Below are 18,490 nucleotides of genomic sequence, written 5' to 3' on the forward strand. Positions count from 1 at the left end.
CTTCTTTTCCAAACTGAGCTCAACCCTACACCAGTTTTAAATGTCTTCAACCCTGAATGTCCAATTGACAAGAGAAGTGGCTGAGAGTGTAGACCCTGGAGCCAGGCTTTCTGGATTCTAATACCACTCCACTTGCTAAACTAAGCTATGTGATCTCGGGTTAGTGAGCACCTCTCTGTGCCTCACTTCTCTCATTTGAATACGGAAATGATAATAGATACTTTAATATACAATGATCTGCTCAACATCTCCTCTTGGATATCAAATTTAAGATACCCCAAACTGAATTCTGCATTCTCCAGCCCTGCCTGTAGAAATCCATTCTTCCTCATGTCGAAAATTCAGATGCTTACCCTGGCTGGTGAGGCTCAGTGGATTCAGCTCTGGCCTGTGAACCAAAGGGTTGTTGGTTTGACTCCCAGTCCAGGACACATGCCTAGGTTGTGGTCCAGGTGCCCAGTAGGGGGCACAAGAGAGGCAACCACACATTGATGTTCCTCTCCCTCTCTTTCTCCCTCCCTTCTACTCTCTAAAAATAAATAAATAAAATCTTTAGAAATATGTTTTAAAAATTCAGACCCTCAAGTCAAAAAAATCTAAAAACATTCTTGATTCTTGTCCTTTACCGATTCCTCACTCCAACAAGTCTCATCTGTTCTACTTCCCAAATATATTCTAAATCTCCGCCTTCATTGCCTTTCTCCCACCCTGATCAAAGCTATCACCTCTTACTTGGACAGTGTTAGTAGCATCCCACCTCAACTTACACTCGTTCTTGCCACCCAACAATTTATTTTCTACATAGGAGTAAGAATTATCTTCCTTAAAAGGGATGACTGCACATCACTCCTCTGCTTAAAACCATCCAGTGACTTTCCACTAAATTGAAAAGCAGACGTTTGTACCACGCCCCCTGACTCAGCACAGTGCAGCCATACTGACCTTTCTGTGTTCCCTAAACACAACATCTTGTGCCAAAATGTTCTTCCACTGGCAGAGATATTCTGCCACTGGATCTCTGGTGTTTAGAGGAGTACCTGGAACACCGTGTGTACTCAGTAAATACTTGTTCAATGGATTGATGGATTGATTGGTTGATGGTCTTTAAAGACTGTAAGTCAAGATTTATTTTAATATACATTTTCAAATTCTTTAGGGGAGTTTTCTGTGTAAAAGAACCTTAAAGTTAAATATTTTTAAATGTGCAGAATAATTTCTAAGTTACAGTTTTTAATTTGGGGCTTTGCAGTTATAAGTACACATATCCGATCTAGGGATGCTTTTGAAAAAATAAAGTAGGTGGCTCATCATTATATTCTGAGGTAACTATGTCAAGTATAGAATTAAACCCAGGGTTTCAGATATAATTACTGTTTTCTAAAGACTAAGTATGAAAGGACAAGAGGAGAACTAAACCTCAAGGGTACAATGACACAGGGCAACACCTCCTTGTGGCATTAACATTCCTAACACATGCCTGTCAACATTCCTAGCAGCAAGCTACAGAAACCATGCAAATATTTACACAGAACTTTTTTTTAAAATTCACAAGCTTCTTCCTGTAAAGGCTTCTAAAAACAAGTGTTTAAAAAATCAGGCTTTAGATGTATTTTCATTTTGTCTGAATTTTCCTGAATTTAAAATCACACGAAAGTAGCTTGTCTGGAAACACAGAACTGATGCATTCGTTTGTGGCTGTGACCTTTTTATTTCTTTTTCTTCCCTCACCCTGGCAAATGCTCCCCCAGAGGTTGACAAGTATCTAAAGATCCATAAAACATGAGTTTAATAAGTATAATAAATCATTTGTCACTGGCATTTTAAAGATTTGGCCCTATTGAGTTTTAACTGATATGTTTTGCAGGTACTCCTGCTGTTATATGGAAGCAATATAAGTTTAATATTCAGTTACTGCAAACTAAAGACACTGTGTTACTGAAGTATGAAAACTTTGAAAGAAATAGTGTCCCTAAAATAATTAAGGCAAGAGATTGAGCCACAAAATCTAGCAAAATTTCTAGTTAAAGTTGATCATAATTAATTCTTTAAAAGTTCAAAATTTATTGGTGAAATCTTCACATTTCCAGTTTATGGTCAAGTGTTAGGCATTTATTTTCAAAGTAGCTCTTATATTTAATAGTACTAAAATCTTCCTAAAGAAAATTTCCAGACACACTAGTTCTCTTAAAGTTGAATGTGAATGCACCTTAATTCATTTTAAAACAACATAAAAATTAAAATTCCACTACTTATGCATTTAAGACTCTTGCAGTTGTATTTAACCTTATTACACTTGATGGAGAAAAATGTGTCCTGTTGAAAGCCATCTGTGACAGGAAAAACAGTGTCAATATTTAGAGATGCATAAACATGGATGATAAGTGAAATCATAATGAAGAAACATAGGGTGTAGAAAATATCTGAAGGCAAAAATATCGTCTCTACAGAATCATCATCAACTGCCACAACCTTCTCTCATCACTGCACTTCATCTGTCGGGTTTAGAAGCAGGTAAAGTAATAGGTTCCTAAATAAAGCAGGGACGGATATGTTGCTCCCACTTACGATGTAACATGGCTCTTCAATGTATTTTTGTAAAGTGTGCTTATGTTGCTCTCTCTTGGTGAAAAAGCAGTACTGTTCAAATCGATTACTACTAATTTTTAAAAACTTTTAAAAATGTTTTGTTGTTAAAAGTATTTTGATGCAGCATTTCCGGTGTCATTTGCACAAATTAAAGTGCTAATTACTAACCGTAGAACAGCTAAAGCTACTTTAAATAATTCTGAGTTTCTAAATTGACATGAATTAAAAGCCGGCTGGAGCACGTGTTCAAGTGTTTTCACTTATCAACTTCGAAGAAATTTCATCTTGTAATAATCAAAGTACCAAAGAAAAGGAATAAGAGGGTAGTTAACTACGCAGGAAATTCAGTTTTGAAACCTGACTCACTGAGAGAAGGTGAAAATATTTGCAGTCTCCTAAGTGCTCTATCTATTTATGTATTTGCAGAAACAAATTACAATCCATCTGAAAAGAAAATTTACTGAGTAGACATAAGTAGTAACAGAAGTCCAAACATGAAAATAAAAACTTGTGTGATTACCAATTTTAAAATCAGAACCAGTGGTTTGCTGGAGCCAACTGGTGCCGACTTGTGAGAGCTCACTATGCACATAATACCCCAGTCCTTCATTTGGCGACATAATTTTGATAGTTTAAATCCGTCACAGTGGGAGTATTTACATACGTGGAAAACACAGTAAATCAGGGTTCTGTTTTTCTTTCTGATGTGTGTGTGTGTGTGTGTGTTTGAGAAACTGGTTGTTAAACATTTATCAGTGCACCACTAGAAATGCCAAAGAGCACATCAAAAATAAGACCTTTCTCTTTGATCAATGACAATTGATATATGATTAGCAAATTTTCCTAATTGCAACAAACATAAAGACTGAATAAAGAACTTCTCAGGGGAAGTCATTACATACTAAACTTCATATAAGTAAAAATATTACTAAAGCTAGTGTAGTATTGTTACCGAACAAGAGGTCTGAGGGAGGGGGGCAATACAATATCTGGCCCACCTAGGGATGCCAAAAACTGCTACACAACAGGGGCCCCTCCCAAGGACAAAATACTAAAATCTATTGGGCTCTTCTGTCCGCCGCCAATTGGAAAGACATCTCTCAATGCCAGAGATTTGTGAAAAGGAAACAAAATGTTTATTTAATGCTATTTAGGCCTAACGCCACCACTAAAATATCAAAGTCCTTTAGGGTATACACCTACACCCACACAGCGCTCCCTTCTCCCACTGTCCCAACTCCCGGTACCGTAAATCAGGAAAAGAGCACACGTCTGTGTTGCAGGCCGCTGGCACCGTCAGCTGTGTCACCGTGCAGGCAGGATCTCTCTCTAGTTAATCCAAAGTACTGTGTTACCCTCTCATGGTCCACTGGCAAGAGTCCTTTGTACCCAGTTCCAGTCAAAGTCTCTCCTGCTTTCCAAGCCCCGCGGCCAAAGGGGGCACCCCAAAGTCGCGTGGGCCTCTTCTACCAAAGCTGCAGGGGTCCGCACTCCACCAAAACCATGTGGCTTTCTTCTTCACCTGGCTGCAGGGATCTCCATTCTGGCAAAGCTGCGTGGTTTCCCCTTTCACCTGGGCAGTTCTCGCCTCATGTCCTGGAGCCAGTCTTTTCCAAGCTCTCACACAGGCCTTCTCACTCAGGAGCGCAGCCCCTCGTTCCATCCTGAGTCCCAGCCACTCCCTTCTCCTTGGCTCCAAACTTGGCCACAGCTATTTAACATATCTATGAAACCAGTTAAAGGTTATAGATATGTTAAATAATCATTCCAGAGGTTAGCTGCAAAACTGTTGCTATGCAAAATAGCTCTCAATGGCCCTGGTCCATTCGTCCCTTCCTCCTGGGGGGGGTGAGGACATCTTATATGTCTCTCCAATATTCCTATACACTTTGAATTCTGGACACCATTCCAAACCTTTTTTTTTTGCCCCCCCCCCTTGGCTGCACCCTGTATCAGTATCTTGAAACAAGAGGGCATCAATTCCCATCTCTTTAATCCCCTTATTAAGCAAACATATAGAATTTTATAGTCATAATAAAAACTATTCATAGTCACCATTTCCTCATTTCCTTCCCACCAAATCAAGAGTCTTTTCAGAGAGGCACTCCAGCCACAGTTTTAACCAGTTCTCTAAAGCAGTCAGGTACAGCTCAGTAACCTTTGGGAAATTGTTAATTTATCAGAATACCACCACACTCAACCAAAATTGAAGAATGTGTGTAAGTCTTTTTATTTGAAACATGAGACTGAATAAAGTGGATGTTTAACGATATGAATTAAGACATCAAAGATGTAAGCAAAAGTTTGACAAAGACTTGAAAGGATGTATCATAAGCCACACCCGTCTATTCAATGGGTTACACTCACCTTTGGAAGCCAAGACTCAGGGATTTTTCTGAGTCTTCCTTTTCTTTGCAACATTTACCCATAAATTTAGAGAAATAGCCACAGAAAACAACCATCATGGTGTTTAAAACCCTAGAGAAGGACTTCTCATCTAGAAGACCTGAAAACCTAAGTTCTAAAGTAGCACAGCCTTCCGCAGCTCACACATCAAAGGCACTGACATGAACTCAGTGCGTGCTCTGGAAGATTGTATTTGCATTAGGTACAGCTCATTGTGGGGGAAGATGATCAAGGGAAAGTTTGATTGATTATTATTCCGGTTCTGCCTATACCTCCAGGACCCACTTGAAGATGCGGTATCTCAAAGTGACTATTTTATTGAAGAGAATAGACTATTAATTAATTAATTATCAGATATAAGTAATGGAAAGAGACTAGTTGGGCGATAGATAGTTCAGTTAAATGGCTCCAACGATGTCACTAACCGTGATAGCACAGCTGAGCAATTGATAGTCCAAACCAGACATCGAGGGCAGAAAAATAACTTTTTAAATTAGTGTTCCCATGTATTTCCTCATAATAAAAACTAATAACAAAAGCATATTTTAGATAAAAAGATGTTAGAGGAGATATAATCGTTAAAGCATCAAGAGCTATCTCTTTAACATTAAAACCCCAGAATAGAAAGATATCTGGTGGTATAAATTGTTTCTAATATTACTGACGGGACAGGAAGAGCATCACATCAGTAAAAGAAAGAATTATTGCACTGCAAAGGGCAATCAATGGGAATGTGATTTTCAATGTCACAAGTCTCTAAGATAAAGATATATGAGAATCACTTATTAATACAACACATATTTAGAACGTATTACAAAACCACATAAGAAAAATAACATTTTAAAAACAGTACTAAGACAAAAATGTACTTATTTAATAAAATATGTGTATCAACCTGATCTCTGGTACAGGGATTTTGAAGTTTTTCTATTGTAGAGAATGAAAATGGGACTTCACCTCATTGCTGGCTTCGGAGATGCACAAATCCATCTTCATAACTACCCCATCACTACTCTCATGATTGTCTCCATTTGTTGGGAACCTTACACCTGGCTTCTAGCTAAAAACATTGCATTGATTACAGGAACCTGTGCACTCCACAAAGCCAATCGGCTACAGGCACATGAGGTGTGCACGCGCTCCCCAAGCCAATCGGCTACAGGCACATGAGGTGTCCACGAGTACCAGTTGCACCCAAGTAATCAATAAGCGGGCCCTTCTTTGTCTCAAGCTAGCCAATAGCAAGCAACCTAATCTCCTTCCTCTCCCTCCCCCCTATATATATACCCAGTTCGGAAAAATAAAGTTTGCAGCTTGATCAGAATCTTTTGTCTTGCTGCCATTCTTCGCGCCTCTTGTCCCCCCAACTCATTTGTTCTAGGTAGGTGGTCGAGCCCCAGTTGATTGCTCCGCGGGCCAGAGCATCCATTGTATGGAAAAAGAAAATGAGAAACAAGTCTGAAGGAACGGATCCAAGGTCAGACCAGTAGGAAGTGGGACTGGGATTCAAACCCCAACAGTGTGGCCCCCGAGTCCAGGCTTCTAACCGCTGTGTTACAGTCCTCTTATCCTTTGGACTGAATAAAAATCTGGGCGTTCTGACGAGAACATTTATCTCGAGCTTTTTTATTCGCCTCTGTCTACTCTGTGCTCCTATTTCTAGTCCAAAATATTAAACATGCATTCTGCTTTCTGCCAAGCAAATTATTCACTATACCTGGTGTTGATAAGGGCCATTTCTATAGCCGGCCCTCACATCATAAAGAGGCTTTCCACGCTGATGGTGCTAGGACATTTTATAGAATTACTTACACATACTTACGTTATATATGCTTAGTGGGTGTTATTATAATTATTTATTTAGATTACACTTTCCTGTACCAGAATTTGAGCTCATGAAAAATTAGGATATTACCGTATTAATAATTTGTTTCTCTGGTCTCTAGCATAGTTCTTAACACACAGCCAGCACCTAGCACATGTTTGTCAAAAGGAAAATATACATCATAGGCAAGCGAAGCAGGTTTAGTAGGCATTTGTTTACTAAAATTTTTTTGGCAATGAAAAAAATTTAAACAATCTTGAATTAACCCCTTTATTCCTCATAGAAAACAGATTAAGGAGTCTGAAGGATCCTCCCTCAGGTATGTCTCTTGACCCTGGACTCTGTCCTCCTCACCTAAGTTTAGGCCCTAGTCCTAACCCGCCTGCACTCCAGGCGCAGTGTCCCAGCTATGCCATGGCCACCAACCTACTCTGAGCCAACTTCCTCCCTCTTCCATAAAGCCAACAGGACGAACTCCACAAAGCGAAGACCCCACCTCCTATCTGATATTAAAAACGTCCATTAATTCCATTGGATAAAGGATAAAATCCAAACCCTTAAGCATGGCATCTAAGGATTTGGCAATTTGGCCCTAACCTACCTTTTTATCCATCCACTCAGCACCCAAAGCCACACTGAGCTGTGCAGAGCTGCTGTGCCCTGGGGCAGGCCCTCTCACCTCTCATGTTTCCTGTGTCTGGAACCCTCATTTTTACCGTGGAAATCCTGCTTCCACAGCCATACCCAACTGAACTGCTCTCTTGCGACACTCTCCCCGCTGTTTGGACACAGGATACTCATGATTTCTGCTACACTCCCACAAACCCCTTGCCACTCCCTCGTACCACGTGTCTGCATTAGCACTACCTAGTAGAGTTTGTGTATCTCCCTACCTAGAACATGAGTGTTTTATACCCCACAGCACAAGTTAGCTGTGCTCGGCAGACCTAGTGTCGTCTGTGGTGCTAACAATATTCATTAAGACCCACTGAGAAAAACCAGGAATAACCAATTAAAAGTTTTCATTTATTAGCATTTTTCTCTATAACTTATTTCAGAAAGGGCACATACATGGTAATTTCATAATGTTTATTATAATTTCATAATGTTTATTCTCGGCATTGCCTAACAACAAATACTTAAAAGACTGTTCCTTATAGACTGCGCAATCTTCCTCTCTGTTCACTGTCTATTCAAAGATTTTGATGGTTAAAACTTCTTGGGAATCCAGTCACTACATTGTCCCCTTGTCCAGAGATGAGAAATGAGGTAAATAGAAGAGCCTGGAGAATATGTCAGAACATCGTATTGCCTTTAGGAGCACTCAATCCTAAAATGTATCAGCAAGAGTTGTGTTTCTCTGGGGGTGGTAGAGAAAGGCATTGTGAGGAAATAAAGACAACGCGCCTTTATTAGGAGGTACTTGGCGGGCTCAGAACCTCACGCAGGCTACCCCAGTTCACTCCATCATGGCGCCACCACAACTGAGGCTCAGAGCCCTCTTCCCCCCGAGCCTACCTGGCATCTGAGGCTCTTTTAGCCGCCATCTTTATTAGGAATAACAAAATCTAGGGGTTTTGTTTAATTTTTATCTAAAATTTCTGGCTGTGGGAATAAAATTTAACTTACTGATCTTGAGAGACTGAATTTAGTAGGTACACAAAAGCTTTTTATTAGATGAACACCTGTAATAAGTTTCCTTACAGAACCTGAAACCCAGTCATACCCACCAAACTTAGAATCACAAAGCAGTCTTCTGATCAGTGGTGGAATGTATATATTTTTAATCCTCACAGGCAACTATGTTTTTTTATTGATTTGAGAGAGGAAAAGAGAGAGAGCAAGAAAGGGAGGGGGAGGGAGGGAGAGAGAAAGAAGGACATCAATCATCAAGGTGAGATAAAACATTGATCGGTTGCCTCCTGTACACATGCTGACCAGGGGATCAACCCTGCACCATTCTGTTGTGTAAGATAATACTTCAACCAACTGAGCAACTTGACCAGGGCTGAAATACTTCTATATGTGAGGAAATCACAATACTGTACTACAGAGACAAGTGATTCCTATTTTCCTCACAACAAAACTCTCATGTAGACAAAGTTGGTATTTAATTTTAGGAAACGAAGACCCTGCCCCTCCCAGGTAATTCATACCAGAACCAGGACTGGAGCCCACAACCTCTGCTCCCTGTTCCAGTATATTTTCTATTACATAAGAAAAGTAAACAGTTAAAGTAGATGATAGGTAATAAGCTAAGGAAGATAATTCTCAGTCTTTGTAAAAGCTTCATTTTATTTTCCAAAAGCCTTGGGATTACTGGGCAAGGTGCTACGGTACTATGCAGTCTTTTAGAAATGTCTAATCCCCATATAATAATTAAGTACGTAGGTCAGATCTATAAACTGGAAAAAGCAAGTGGAAGAAGCAAGATCAATATTAAAACACATCAGGTCTAGAAGTAGGGTTCTCATGACTAAGAGATTTTCAGTAGCCATGAAACTTAGAAAAGTTGTAACCTGCTGCTCAGAGAAAAAGGACAGTCATCCAAATTGCTAAAGATAATAGTCCAAAAGGGTAAATAATAATGGAGAAGTGGAAGCTGACTTTGCTCTTTCTATACAAGAACTCAATGTTTTAGTTAAAATAATCAAACTAGGCAATGGTTACTGAGTATTTTTAGCGGAAGAGTAATGTGACCTGGGAAAAGTGGAACTGAATGAGACCAGTGTGGAAACTCAGACGTGGTCAGGAAAGAACAAACAGAAGAAATCACTGGCTGAGAGACCTATGACTAAAATATACTCTCAAGCCAGTTTCTGAGGAATCTACCTATTCTGTACTTGTAATAAATGTTTTATGGCAACAAAGCGAGTGCTTCGGTTTGAAGAGTTAAAAACATATGGAATTAGCTAAATTTGTTTACTTAAAAATATTTAAATTTCTTCCCCAAATTTGAGTTTTCCTTCGTATTTTTCATATCATGATGTAAAACATTTACTGAATACCCATTTAAGCTGAAATGATATTAGGTGTTGATGATCTACCTATTTTTAGCCTAAGGACAAGGTAATTTTCTGAATTCACATTTTCATCCTTTTAATGAAATTGAGGCAATATGCTGAAATAGTACTTTTAAATTGTATTGAGGTTTATATACTCTAGATTTTTCACATACACTGTGTCATGTTTTCCCCTAAATCAAATATATTATCAACATGCAAATATATTAATGGTTTTACTGCTAACAGCATACTGCAAGTTTAAAAAATAACTTTTTGTATTTCTTGAACTTTAGAGAGTTGTCTTATTCTAACACTAGCAACAGCACAATAGAACAAGCATGTCTAAATTATACACTTTTGTTATGATCCTTGACAAAACTTCTTAAGACTTCCCAAATGTCTAACACACTGCTTAAGAAAAACTTACCATAGATAAGGAATAAAGTTTGACTTAATTTTGTCTCTCACAAACAATAGAATCAACTTTTAATAAACTCCCATCTTTGAAGGAAATTTGTCAGTCACAAGAAAATTTGTCAGGAATTAACCGGATTTCTGTGTGTACGATACACGCAGAGACTTTCAGACAGCCCACAAGTGTTGCTAGATGTATTGTGTGCTACACACCGCCTCTGACATCTGCTGATGGCTGATGTTAGATTTCCATTAGAGACAGGCTTTATTCATGCTGGACCCAATAAATCACAAGGTCTTAGAATCTTTTCACAAGGTCTTAGATCACATTCTTAAGCATTTTACAACACTTTGCACTTCACAACTATGTTGCAAATGTCTAATGTAACTCATATGTAGCAGTAAGGTTATTTATCGATGGTCAACCTTGCTGGGTCAAGCCATTCCCTGTTGAAACCCTGGTTCAAATATTCCTCTGGAAATGACCAGATTCTCAAGTTACAAGTGTAAGTAAATTCTTGCACTAGACTTGTCAGTGTCCATAATTATACCACAGGTATATAAATGTTATAAATAATCATATTATTAGTGAATGCATTGGTTTCAGTTAGTGTTTTCCAAAGTCTGGCCAATAAAAGACTAGCCCTCAGAGATGTGTTGCAACAGAAGACGAAATTTGATTGGGACTCATGCCCATTCTAGTCCCTTGCAGGAGACTCTATGCATCTTAGAATAGCAAAGACTCTGAGAGGTCCAGTAAGGAGAGAAACACCTTTTAATTCCTCCACCCAATGTTTTCCAAATTCACCTGACCGTGGGGATGGGCATTACTGTTACCATTTTATACATATACATGAATAATTATTGAGATAACTTTTTCCAAATTAAAGATCTATTATATTTCTACAAAAGAGTTAAATATTAATTTTGTTTTAAGGCACTGTATGAAGTTTTCTAACACTTGAAATTACTTTGGGATGATTTCTTAACAAACATTTTCAGTAATATAATTGAATAAAATTATATATATATATATAAGATTTTATTTATTTTAGAGAGAGGAAGGTAGAAAGAGAGGGAGAGAAACATCAATGTGTGGTTGTCTCTCACATGCCCCTTGTTGGGGACCTGGCCTGCAATCCAGGCATGTGTCCTGACTGGGAATCAAACCAGCAACCCTTTCATTCGCTGGCTGGTGCTGAATCCACTGAGCCACACCAGCCAGGGCCCCAAATTATATATATATATAATTTTTTTAAATCTTACAAATTATTTAATAAAACAGGGAGATACCAAACTACCCACTTTGGCCTCACCTATTATCTGTCACTGAAAAAAAAATTAAAATTCAACTTTGAGCTTTCATACAGTAATTTATAAAACAGTAACAAAATTTTAAAAACACATGCACTAATGTTCCTACCAAATAATAGGATTTTTGTGTTCTTTCTTTAAGAAAAAAATATTCTAATTTCTTTACATATAAAATGGTATGCATGGCAATGACTAGGACATGCTTCTTGCATGATGTTTTAATAAAATTGAAACTATAAATTCCCCCCAAAATGAACTTCACAGCTGAAATGCTGACATGATTCTATTCAGATTTGTAATACTGTTGTAAGCAATGATAGTAGAAGGATATAAAAATATCATTTCTAAATTTTAGAAAAGTGTGCCTTCTAGCTAAGAACTTGACACCGGTTTTGTTTAGTCAACCCGACTTTAATAGCAGGTAAAGTCATCCCCATAGTGCTATTGTTGTCTGTACAGCAGAGAGTTACTCTGAAAATATATTTCATCACACTGAATGCTTAATTGGGAGCCGATTTTTTATTATGAAAAACACTCTGTGTATGTAAAAGGAAATAACCATTTGATGACATATTGTAGTTTTCTTATGTTAAGTGTTTTTATTATAGTAACATATCTGAATTGAAATAATTTCACCATACAGGTATCACATGCAGAAACATGACAATGTCATACTAATTGCACATTGTGTGGACATTTTAAGCGTATTTTCTGTAACAACATTTGCATTTATATACACATAGTAAAGCAGAGGAGGGTAATTTGAGTCATGATTCATGGTAGCAAACACATTGCTTTCAAGTTAATCTTCAAACCCAGAATCTTCAGCAAATCTATTAATGTTTGGTGCTGTAGCAAGTACAGCAGTTACTGCAGGAAGTGAGCAGCTCGAGACCAAGAACTGCCATTGCTTGGCTTTGAGAGATATCAGCACTACCTGATTATTTCTGTAAGGTGTTCTTCTTACTAATTTAGAAAATATTAGTCTATTGAATGATGACTATACCAAGAGTTTTCAAGTTCATTGGTAGGAAAAATAAAAACTATATGTAGCAATTCTTAGATAATACAGCCCAGTTAATGCAGAATGTGTTATCTGAATGGTTTTCCTTCAATACACCATACACTTATTTATGACAATGCAAAAAAAATACACACACAAGGGGCAGCCATCTCAAAGTGTGAAATAAGTTTTAATACACCAATATCTGTTTTCAAGAATGTTATTTGTAGCCATGTAGCTGGCTTCACATGGATCCAGGCAATCAGTACTTTTTAGGCATAGAGACTTCAACCTGATTCCCAAAAACCTCAGCAGACTAACTGAACTAGATCCATCACATTATCTTTTCTTGTAGCTGAGGCAAAAACAAGGCAGGTTTTTCTCTTCTTCACTTTGCCCATGCAAAGGTCAAAACTTCAAAGAGAACTTAAAGTTTAAAAGGTGGAAGAAAGGAAGCAAGGAATGAAGGGAGAGAGGGAGGGGTAAGGAATAAAATTTTGATCATTAATATATTCCTAATTTTTTAATATATACCATTAGCCAAAACATTTAGATAACTAATTCAGCTCTTGACAATTTAAATCTCTTAAAGAGGAAAGCAAATTTTCAATAATTATCAAGTCACAGAAACACATTAATTGTACTTACAGTTTTTATTGTTGAACATGCATAATCAAGTTAAAACAAAATATAAATCAGCATTAGACAGCAAAACAGAAGGGTATTTTCTGTCATTCTTCTCAATGTATCTGCTATTATTTTTTAAAGAAAATTCTTTAAGAATGAATCATTTAGGATTCATTAAATGAATCATAAGAATTCACTTAAGAATGAATCAATGCTTAACAGAAATAGTAGCATTTATGCAACTATTAAGTTTTTGGTATTTCGAAAAGGTCAAGAAATGTTATGTTTAGATTTAAAGAGAATTCTTAAACAGAATGGCTTAAAGAAAAAATTTGTATTAACTTATACGAAACCATCTTAAATTTCCAGTTAGATAACAAAATTCTATAATCATATACTTTCCAAGTTAAAAAGAGAATTAGGATGAAAGCTTTTCTTGATGTCTAGAAACTACTGTCATCTAGCTGTAAAAACTGGGATTTTTTTAATTTGAGTTTCGTTCATGTCAGTTTTAGGGAAAAGGAATTAGTAGAAACTTTTTGTGTATTTAGCTCTACAAAAAGTGTGTCTAAATCTTTGCATCTTGCAGATAACCAGAGATATTCAACTATGTTCTAGCAGAGGTTACTGGTAGCATTTCTCTATCTGATTCTATCACAGCTTTATTTTTATGCAAGCAAGATAAATAACTGCTAGTAAAATAAAACCTAGTCAAAATAACCATGATAAGAATCACAATATATCCTTCAACAGATTACAAGTGGCAACCAATCTACAATGTTGGATTATTAAAGTGAAAACTAATCTGCATTGCAAACTGTGTTCATAGATGATATAAAGTAAAAAATTGCTTTTTGAACAATTCTGGAAATCATTCTAATCATATACATTTCTAGGAAGCATTCCAATCTTAGATTTACAGATCAGGATTACTTTCTTAATAACAGAATAAAAATATACTTTCATCATAAGTAAACCAAATTCCCTTTAAAAACTCCTGGTGAAATTAAATAGCTTCTGGATTTTTCAGATAAACCTATTGTCTCTCTCAGGGGAAAGAGAAAGAGAGTCAGATCCACACCATCACTTACACTGATATGTTTTAACCCCGTTAATTTAAAAATATTGTAATAGAAACGAAGGATTACATTCCACCTCCAAAACATTTCTGTGGCCACTAGAGACCTCCAGTTTACTCCTGTGTCCTCTCTCGTTGGGTTCTCATTAGGGGAAAAGCACCCCAGCAACCACAGACCACGCATACCCCGCAGTGTACATAATTACTAATACCTGGCTTTTCTCGGCTTCATCATATCAAACTAGATCAGTATGAAGAGGCGAATGTGGGCAATGAAATTCTAGTGTTCAAAAATACAAGGCAGACTTAAGTAGCTAGAGAAATGAAATTTTTCATCAATTATTTGGGTAGTTCCTATATTTAAAGTTGCTCTCGATTTTAAAATGCTTTGAGTGTATGTGTGTGTGCTGTGTATTGCTAGGAGGAGACGATGCATCCCCAAGTTGGACATTCTCCTTTTTTTGTTTTAAATAAAATTACACTCTTGCACAACTAAGGACTGAAGTTCAAAGGCACCCACTCCAGCAAATTAAATAACCATGTTTTATTTAAACTAATGTAAGTTAGGAACCAACAAAAAGCATTGATATCATATACCAGACACCTGAAATTGTGTTTCATTCATGGGAAAGTGTGATTTTAAAAGAAAAGTGACTAAAAATACTCCTTAAAAAGGCCTATTTCCTGATCATTCTTATGATTTTGTAATATCCCCACTTTTGCATTATTTATTCTAAGAAATCTATAACACATGCTTAAGAATTTACAAAATGAAGTCATAAACACTTAGATCACGCAGTAATTTCCTTTATCTTGACATCCTTATGCTCCTTTTTTCACAAAGACAATAACAAGTTCTTCTCTGGGATCATCTAGCAAGAAGTACCTACCAGAAAATGGGTGTTAAATAGTCATAAACAATCAAGTAACTAGCAATAATTCAGAGAACAACCTAATCTAGTCTAACACAGACTCAGCATATGGCTTTAAAAACAAAGTATATCTAACTTACAACTTTGGGTTGCCAATGATTCAGCTTGTGAATTAAACCAGGATAGTTTGCTTCCCTCAGTTTTCCATCTTGGGAACTGATTTACTGAAAATAGCTTTTAGGACAATAAAAGGGCATAAAATGATCATAAATTTTGCAGATAATTAGCATCTGTGAGAAAATAAAATGTGGCAGAGAAGTTGAAACAAAATTGTAAAAAGTAAATATTGCAATTTCTAAGGATTCCCATATCAATGGCAGTGTATGTTTTCATGGAATGCTGAAAACTCATTATATATTTTTTTTATTTATTTACTTTTACAGAGAGGAGCAGGGAGAGACAAAGAGAGGGTGAGAAGCATCGCTATATGAGAGATATATCAATCAGTTGCCTCTCGCATGTACCCAACTGGGGACTAGGCCCACAACCCAGGCATGTGCCCTGACTGGGAACTGAACCAGCAACCTTTTGGTTCATAACGTGGCACTCAATCCACTGAACCACACCAGCCAGGGCTCAAGAAATGGAAGTAAACTCCTATGAAAGTTATGCATATTAACTCTGAACAAGAAGAAATCTCATACTTTTTTGATTTTTTAAAATTCTTAAGGGTACACCCTAACTAATAATATCCAGTAATCAGAATCTTCTATTTGCAATACTGTAGATTATTTTCTGTGGCGCAATGTGCAACTGGACTAGACTACGGTTTAATTTGGTCTCAAAATTGAAAGACATAAAACAAATGTGACGCATTACCATATAACACCAACATGAGTTTGAAATGTCAACTCTTCCACTTCTGAAGAATAGAAAAAACTGTATTTGACTGTATACGCCCACTGGAGATACACTTTCCAAATAAAAACTAGTGGTATGAGATGCCAAAATCATGAGAAGACTTTGTCATTGTCATCATTTTTTTTGCCTTTATGAAACTCTCAATGTAAAGTAAAAATGAAAGCAAATTTAATTTATATTTTGTTTATTCTTAACCCACTGGATTGTCTTCCATTTTAGATCAGAATAGGATCTCACTAGATCCTTACTGAAAATTTACATTACCATAAGTAGCTAAATTTGCACATGGAGAAATAAAAATGTTGAAGAGTTAGGGTGAGATTTTTATAGCACTTTACAGTGTACTATAGTAATGATAAACCCGTTTCATATTAATCCTACCATCAGAGCAACACCAGGCTTCTAATTTTTCTTCATTTTATATGGCTACTCTATACATAAGAGAATAAGGTATTATACTATTAATTTTTTTAAGTCAGACATGTCATCTAGAAAATAATTTAACACTGTTATGGGATCTTCAAGATCAATTCTGTTTCATATACTCTGCAGCAAAAATAACATTTCTAGTAGGAAGGTATTTATAAACCTGGCAAATTCTAGACATTCACATATTTGTAAACAATATTAACATGGTTTATTACATTTCCAGAAAGGTTAAATCTTATATATCCAAGTTTTCTGCTAACTCTTCTTTTATGTATTATAATAAATATACATGTTATTTGAGTAAATGTGTGTCTATATTTCACACATATATACGTCATATATACATAAAACAGCACTTAATGGTTACTTCCTTTGCATGTTTACATTAGGGGGAAAATGAACTGCTCCTATGCATAACCGCTGGTGGTCTTCCCTTCTACTTCACAAATGGCCGTATCGGGATGTAAACAAAACACTGGAGCGAGTCATTCCAGGTGAACTGTACTTCAAGTTGTAGGTTGGTGTTTTCATGAAGAATTGTGTACTGCTCGGGAGTAAATACCTAAAAATAATAGTTCAAAGTTAGACTTTTACAAGCAAATTAGTATTAATATCTCTCATTAAAATGTTATGTGCCTTGAAATGTATATATATATACATATATATCCTACATGAGAAATCATACTATAAAAACAATGCAAACGACATAAACAGATTTCTTCTCCCAGACTGAGGAAGAAAAATGGGGAGAGGGTCATAAAGCCTCACCCAAAAGGCTGAATATAGAAGCAACATACAATCTTAGTATGACAAGATATCCCTTAAAGAGCCATTGTACTCACATACTAGGAACCTGTTTATGGAGCTCATGTTAATTCTTTTTTATCCTCACCTGAGGACTTTTCTCATTGTTTTGGGGAAGAGAAGGGAAAGAAAGAGAGAGACAGAGGAAAACAGATTGGTTGCCTTCTTGCACATGCCCTGACCAGGAAACCACAACCTGGGAATGTGCCCTGACCGGAACTGAACCTGGGTCCTTTTGATCTACAGGAAGACGCTCCAACCAACTTAGCCACACCATCCAGGGCGTGGCTCATGTTAATTTGGAGTTCATCATTAATTTTTGTAAATAATGTGTAAAGGCAGTCAAATATTTCTTCCTTTTTTTTAAAATGCTCACTTGAAGACATGTTTAGAGAAAAAGGGAGAGAGAGAAATACCAATCGGTTGCCTCTTACCAGTGCCTGATTGGAAACCAACCCTGCAACCCAGAATTGTGCCCTGACCAGGAATCAAACCTGTGACCTTTTAGTTTAAGCAACAACATTCCATCCAACTGAATGACACGGGCCAGGGCAACCAGTCAAATATAAACGTGGTATATGAGAATTTGGCTATCCACATTACCAATAATTATTTGGTTCAAGGATGTTGGAACCATTAATTATAATAATATTTATTGATGTATTAAAACTATACACAATCTATGTTCCATATAATTTTTTAATTTTTTTACTTTACTTTTATTTTTATTTTTAAAATTGTTGTTCAAGCACATTTGTCTCCACTTTCCCACCACCCTCCCCCCACCCTGGGCATCCCTACCTCCTACCCTCGATTCTAACCCCCTTAGGCTTTGTCCATGTGTCCTTTATAGATGACCTGAAAACACTTCCTCACTTTCCCCCCCATTATAACCTCCCACTTCCCCTCTAGTTACTGTCGGTTTGTTCTTAATTTCAATGACTCTGGCTACATTTTGCTTGCTTGTTTTATTGACTAGGTTCCACTTGTAGGTGAGATCATATGGTATTTGTCTTTCACCACCTGGCTTATTTCACTTAGCATAATGCTTTCCAGTTCCATGCAAGCTGTCCCAAGAGGTAGGAGCTCCTTCTTTCTTTCTGCTGTGTAGTATTCCATCAAGTAAATGTCCCATAGTTTCCTGATTCATTCATTTACTGATGGGCACATAGCTTGTTTCCAGAATTTGTGAATTCTGCTGCTATG

General features: G+C 36.9%; 1 protein-coding gene across 1 annotated transcript in view; it reads right to left on the reverse strand.

The window, feature by feature from the left end:
• Positions 1 to 12,196: 12,196 nt before the first annotated feature.
• The window catches only part of TTLL7 (tubulin tyrosine ligase like 7), a 149,068-nt gene continuing 142,774 nt past the window's right edge, over positions 12,197 to 18,490 (reverse strand). Inside the window, exon 22 of the mRNA XM_037163981.2 lies at positions 12,197 to 17,042. Within this exon, the coding sequence (XP_037019876.2) occupies positions 16,922 to 17,042 (121 nt within the window). The 3' untranslated portion in view covers positions 12,197 to 16,921. The remainder of the gene's footprint in view (positions 17,043 to 18,490) is intronic.

This window comes from Artibeus jamaicensis, unplaced genomic scaffold (assembly GCF_021234435.1).
Source record: "Artibeus jamaicensis isolate MK-2021 breed Jamaican fruit bat unplaced genomic scaffold, CSHL_Jam_final scaffold_1019, whole genome shotgun sequence".
Lineage (NCBI taxonomy): Eukaryota > Metazoa > Chordata > Mammalia > Chiroptera > Phyllostomidae > Artibeus > Artibeus jamaicensis.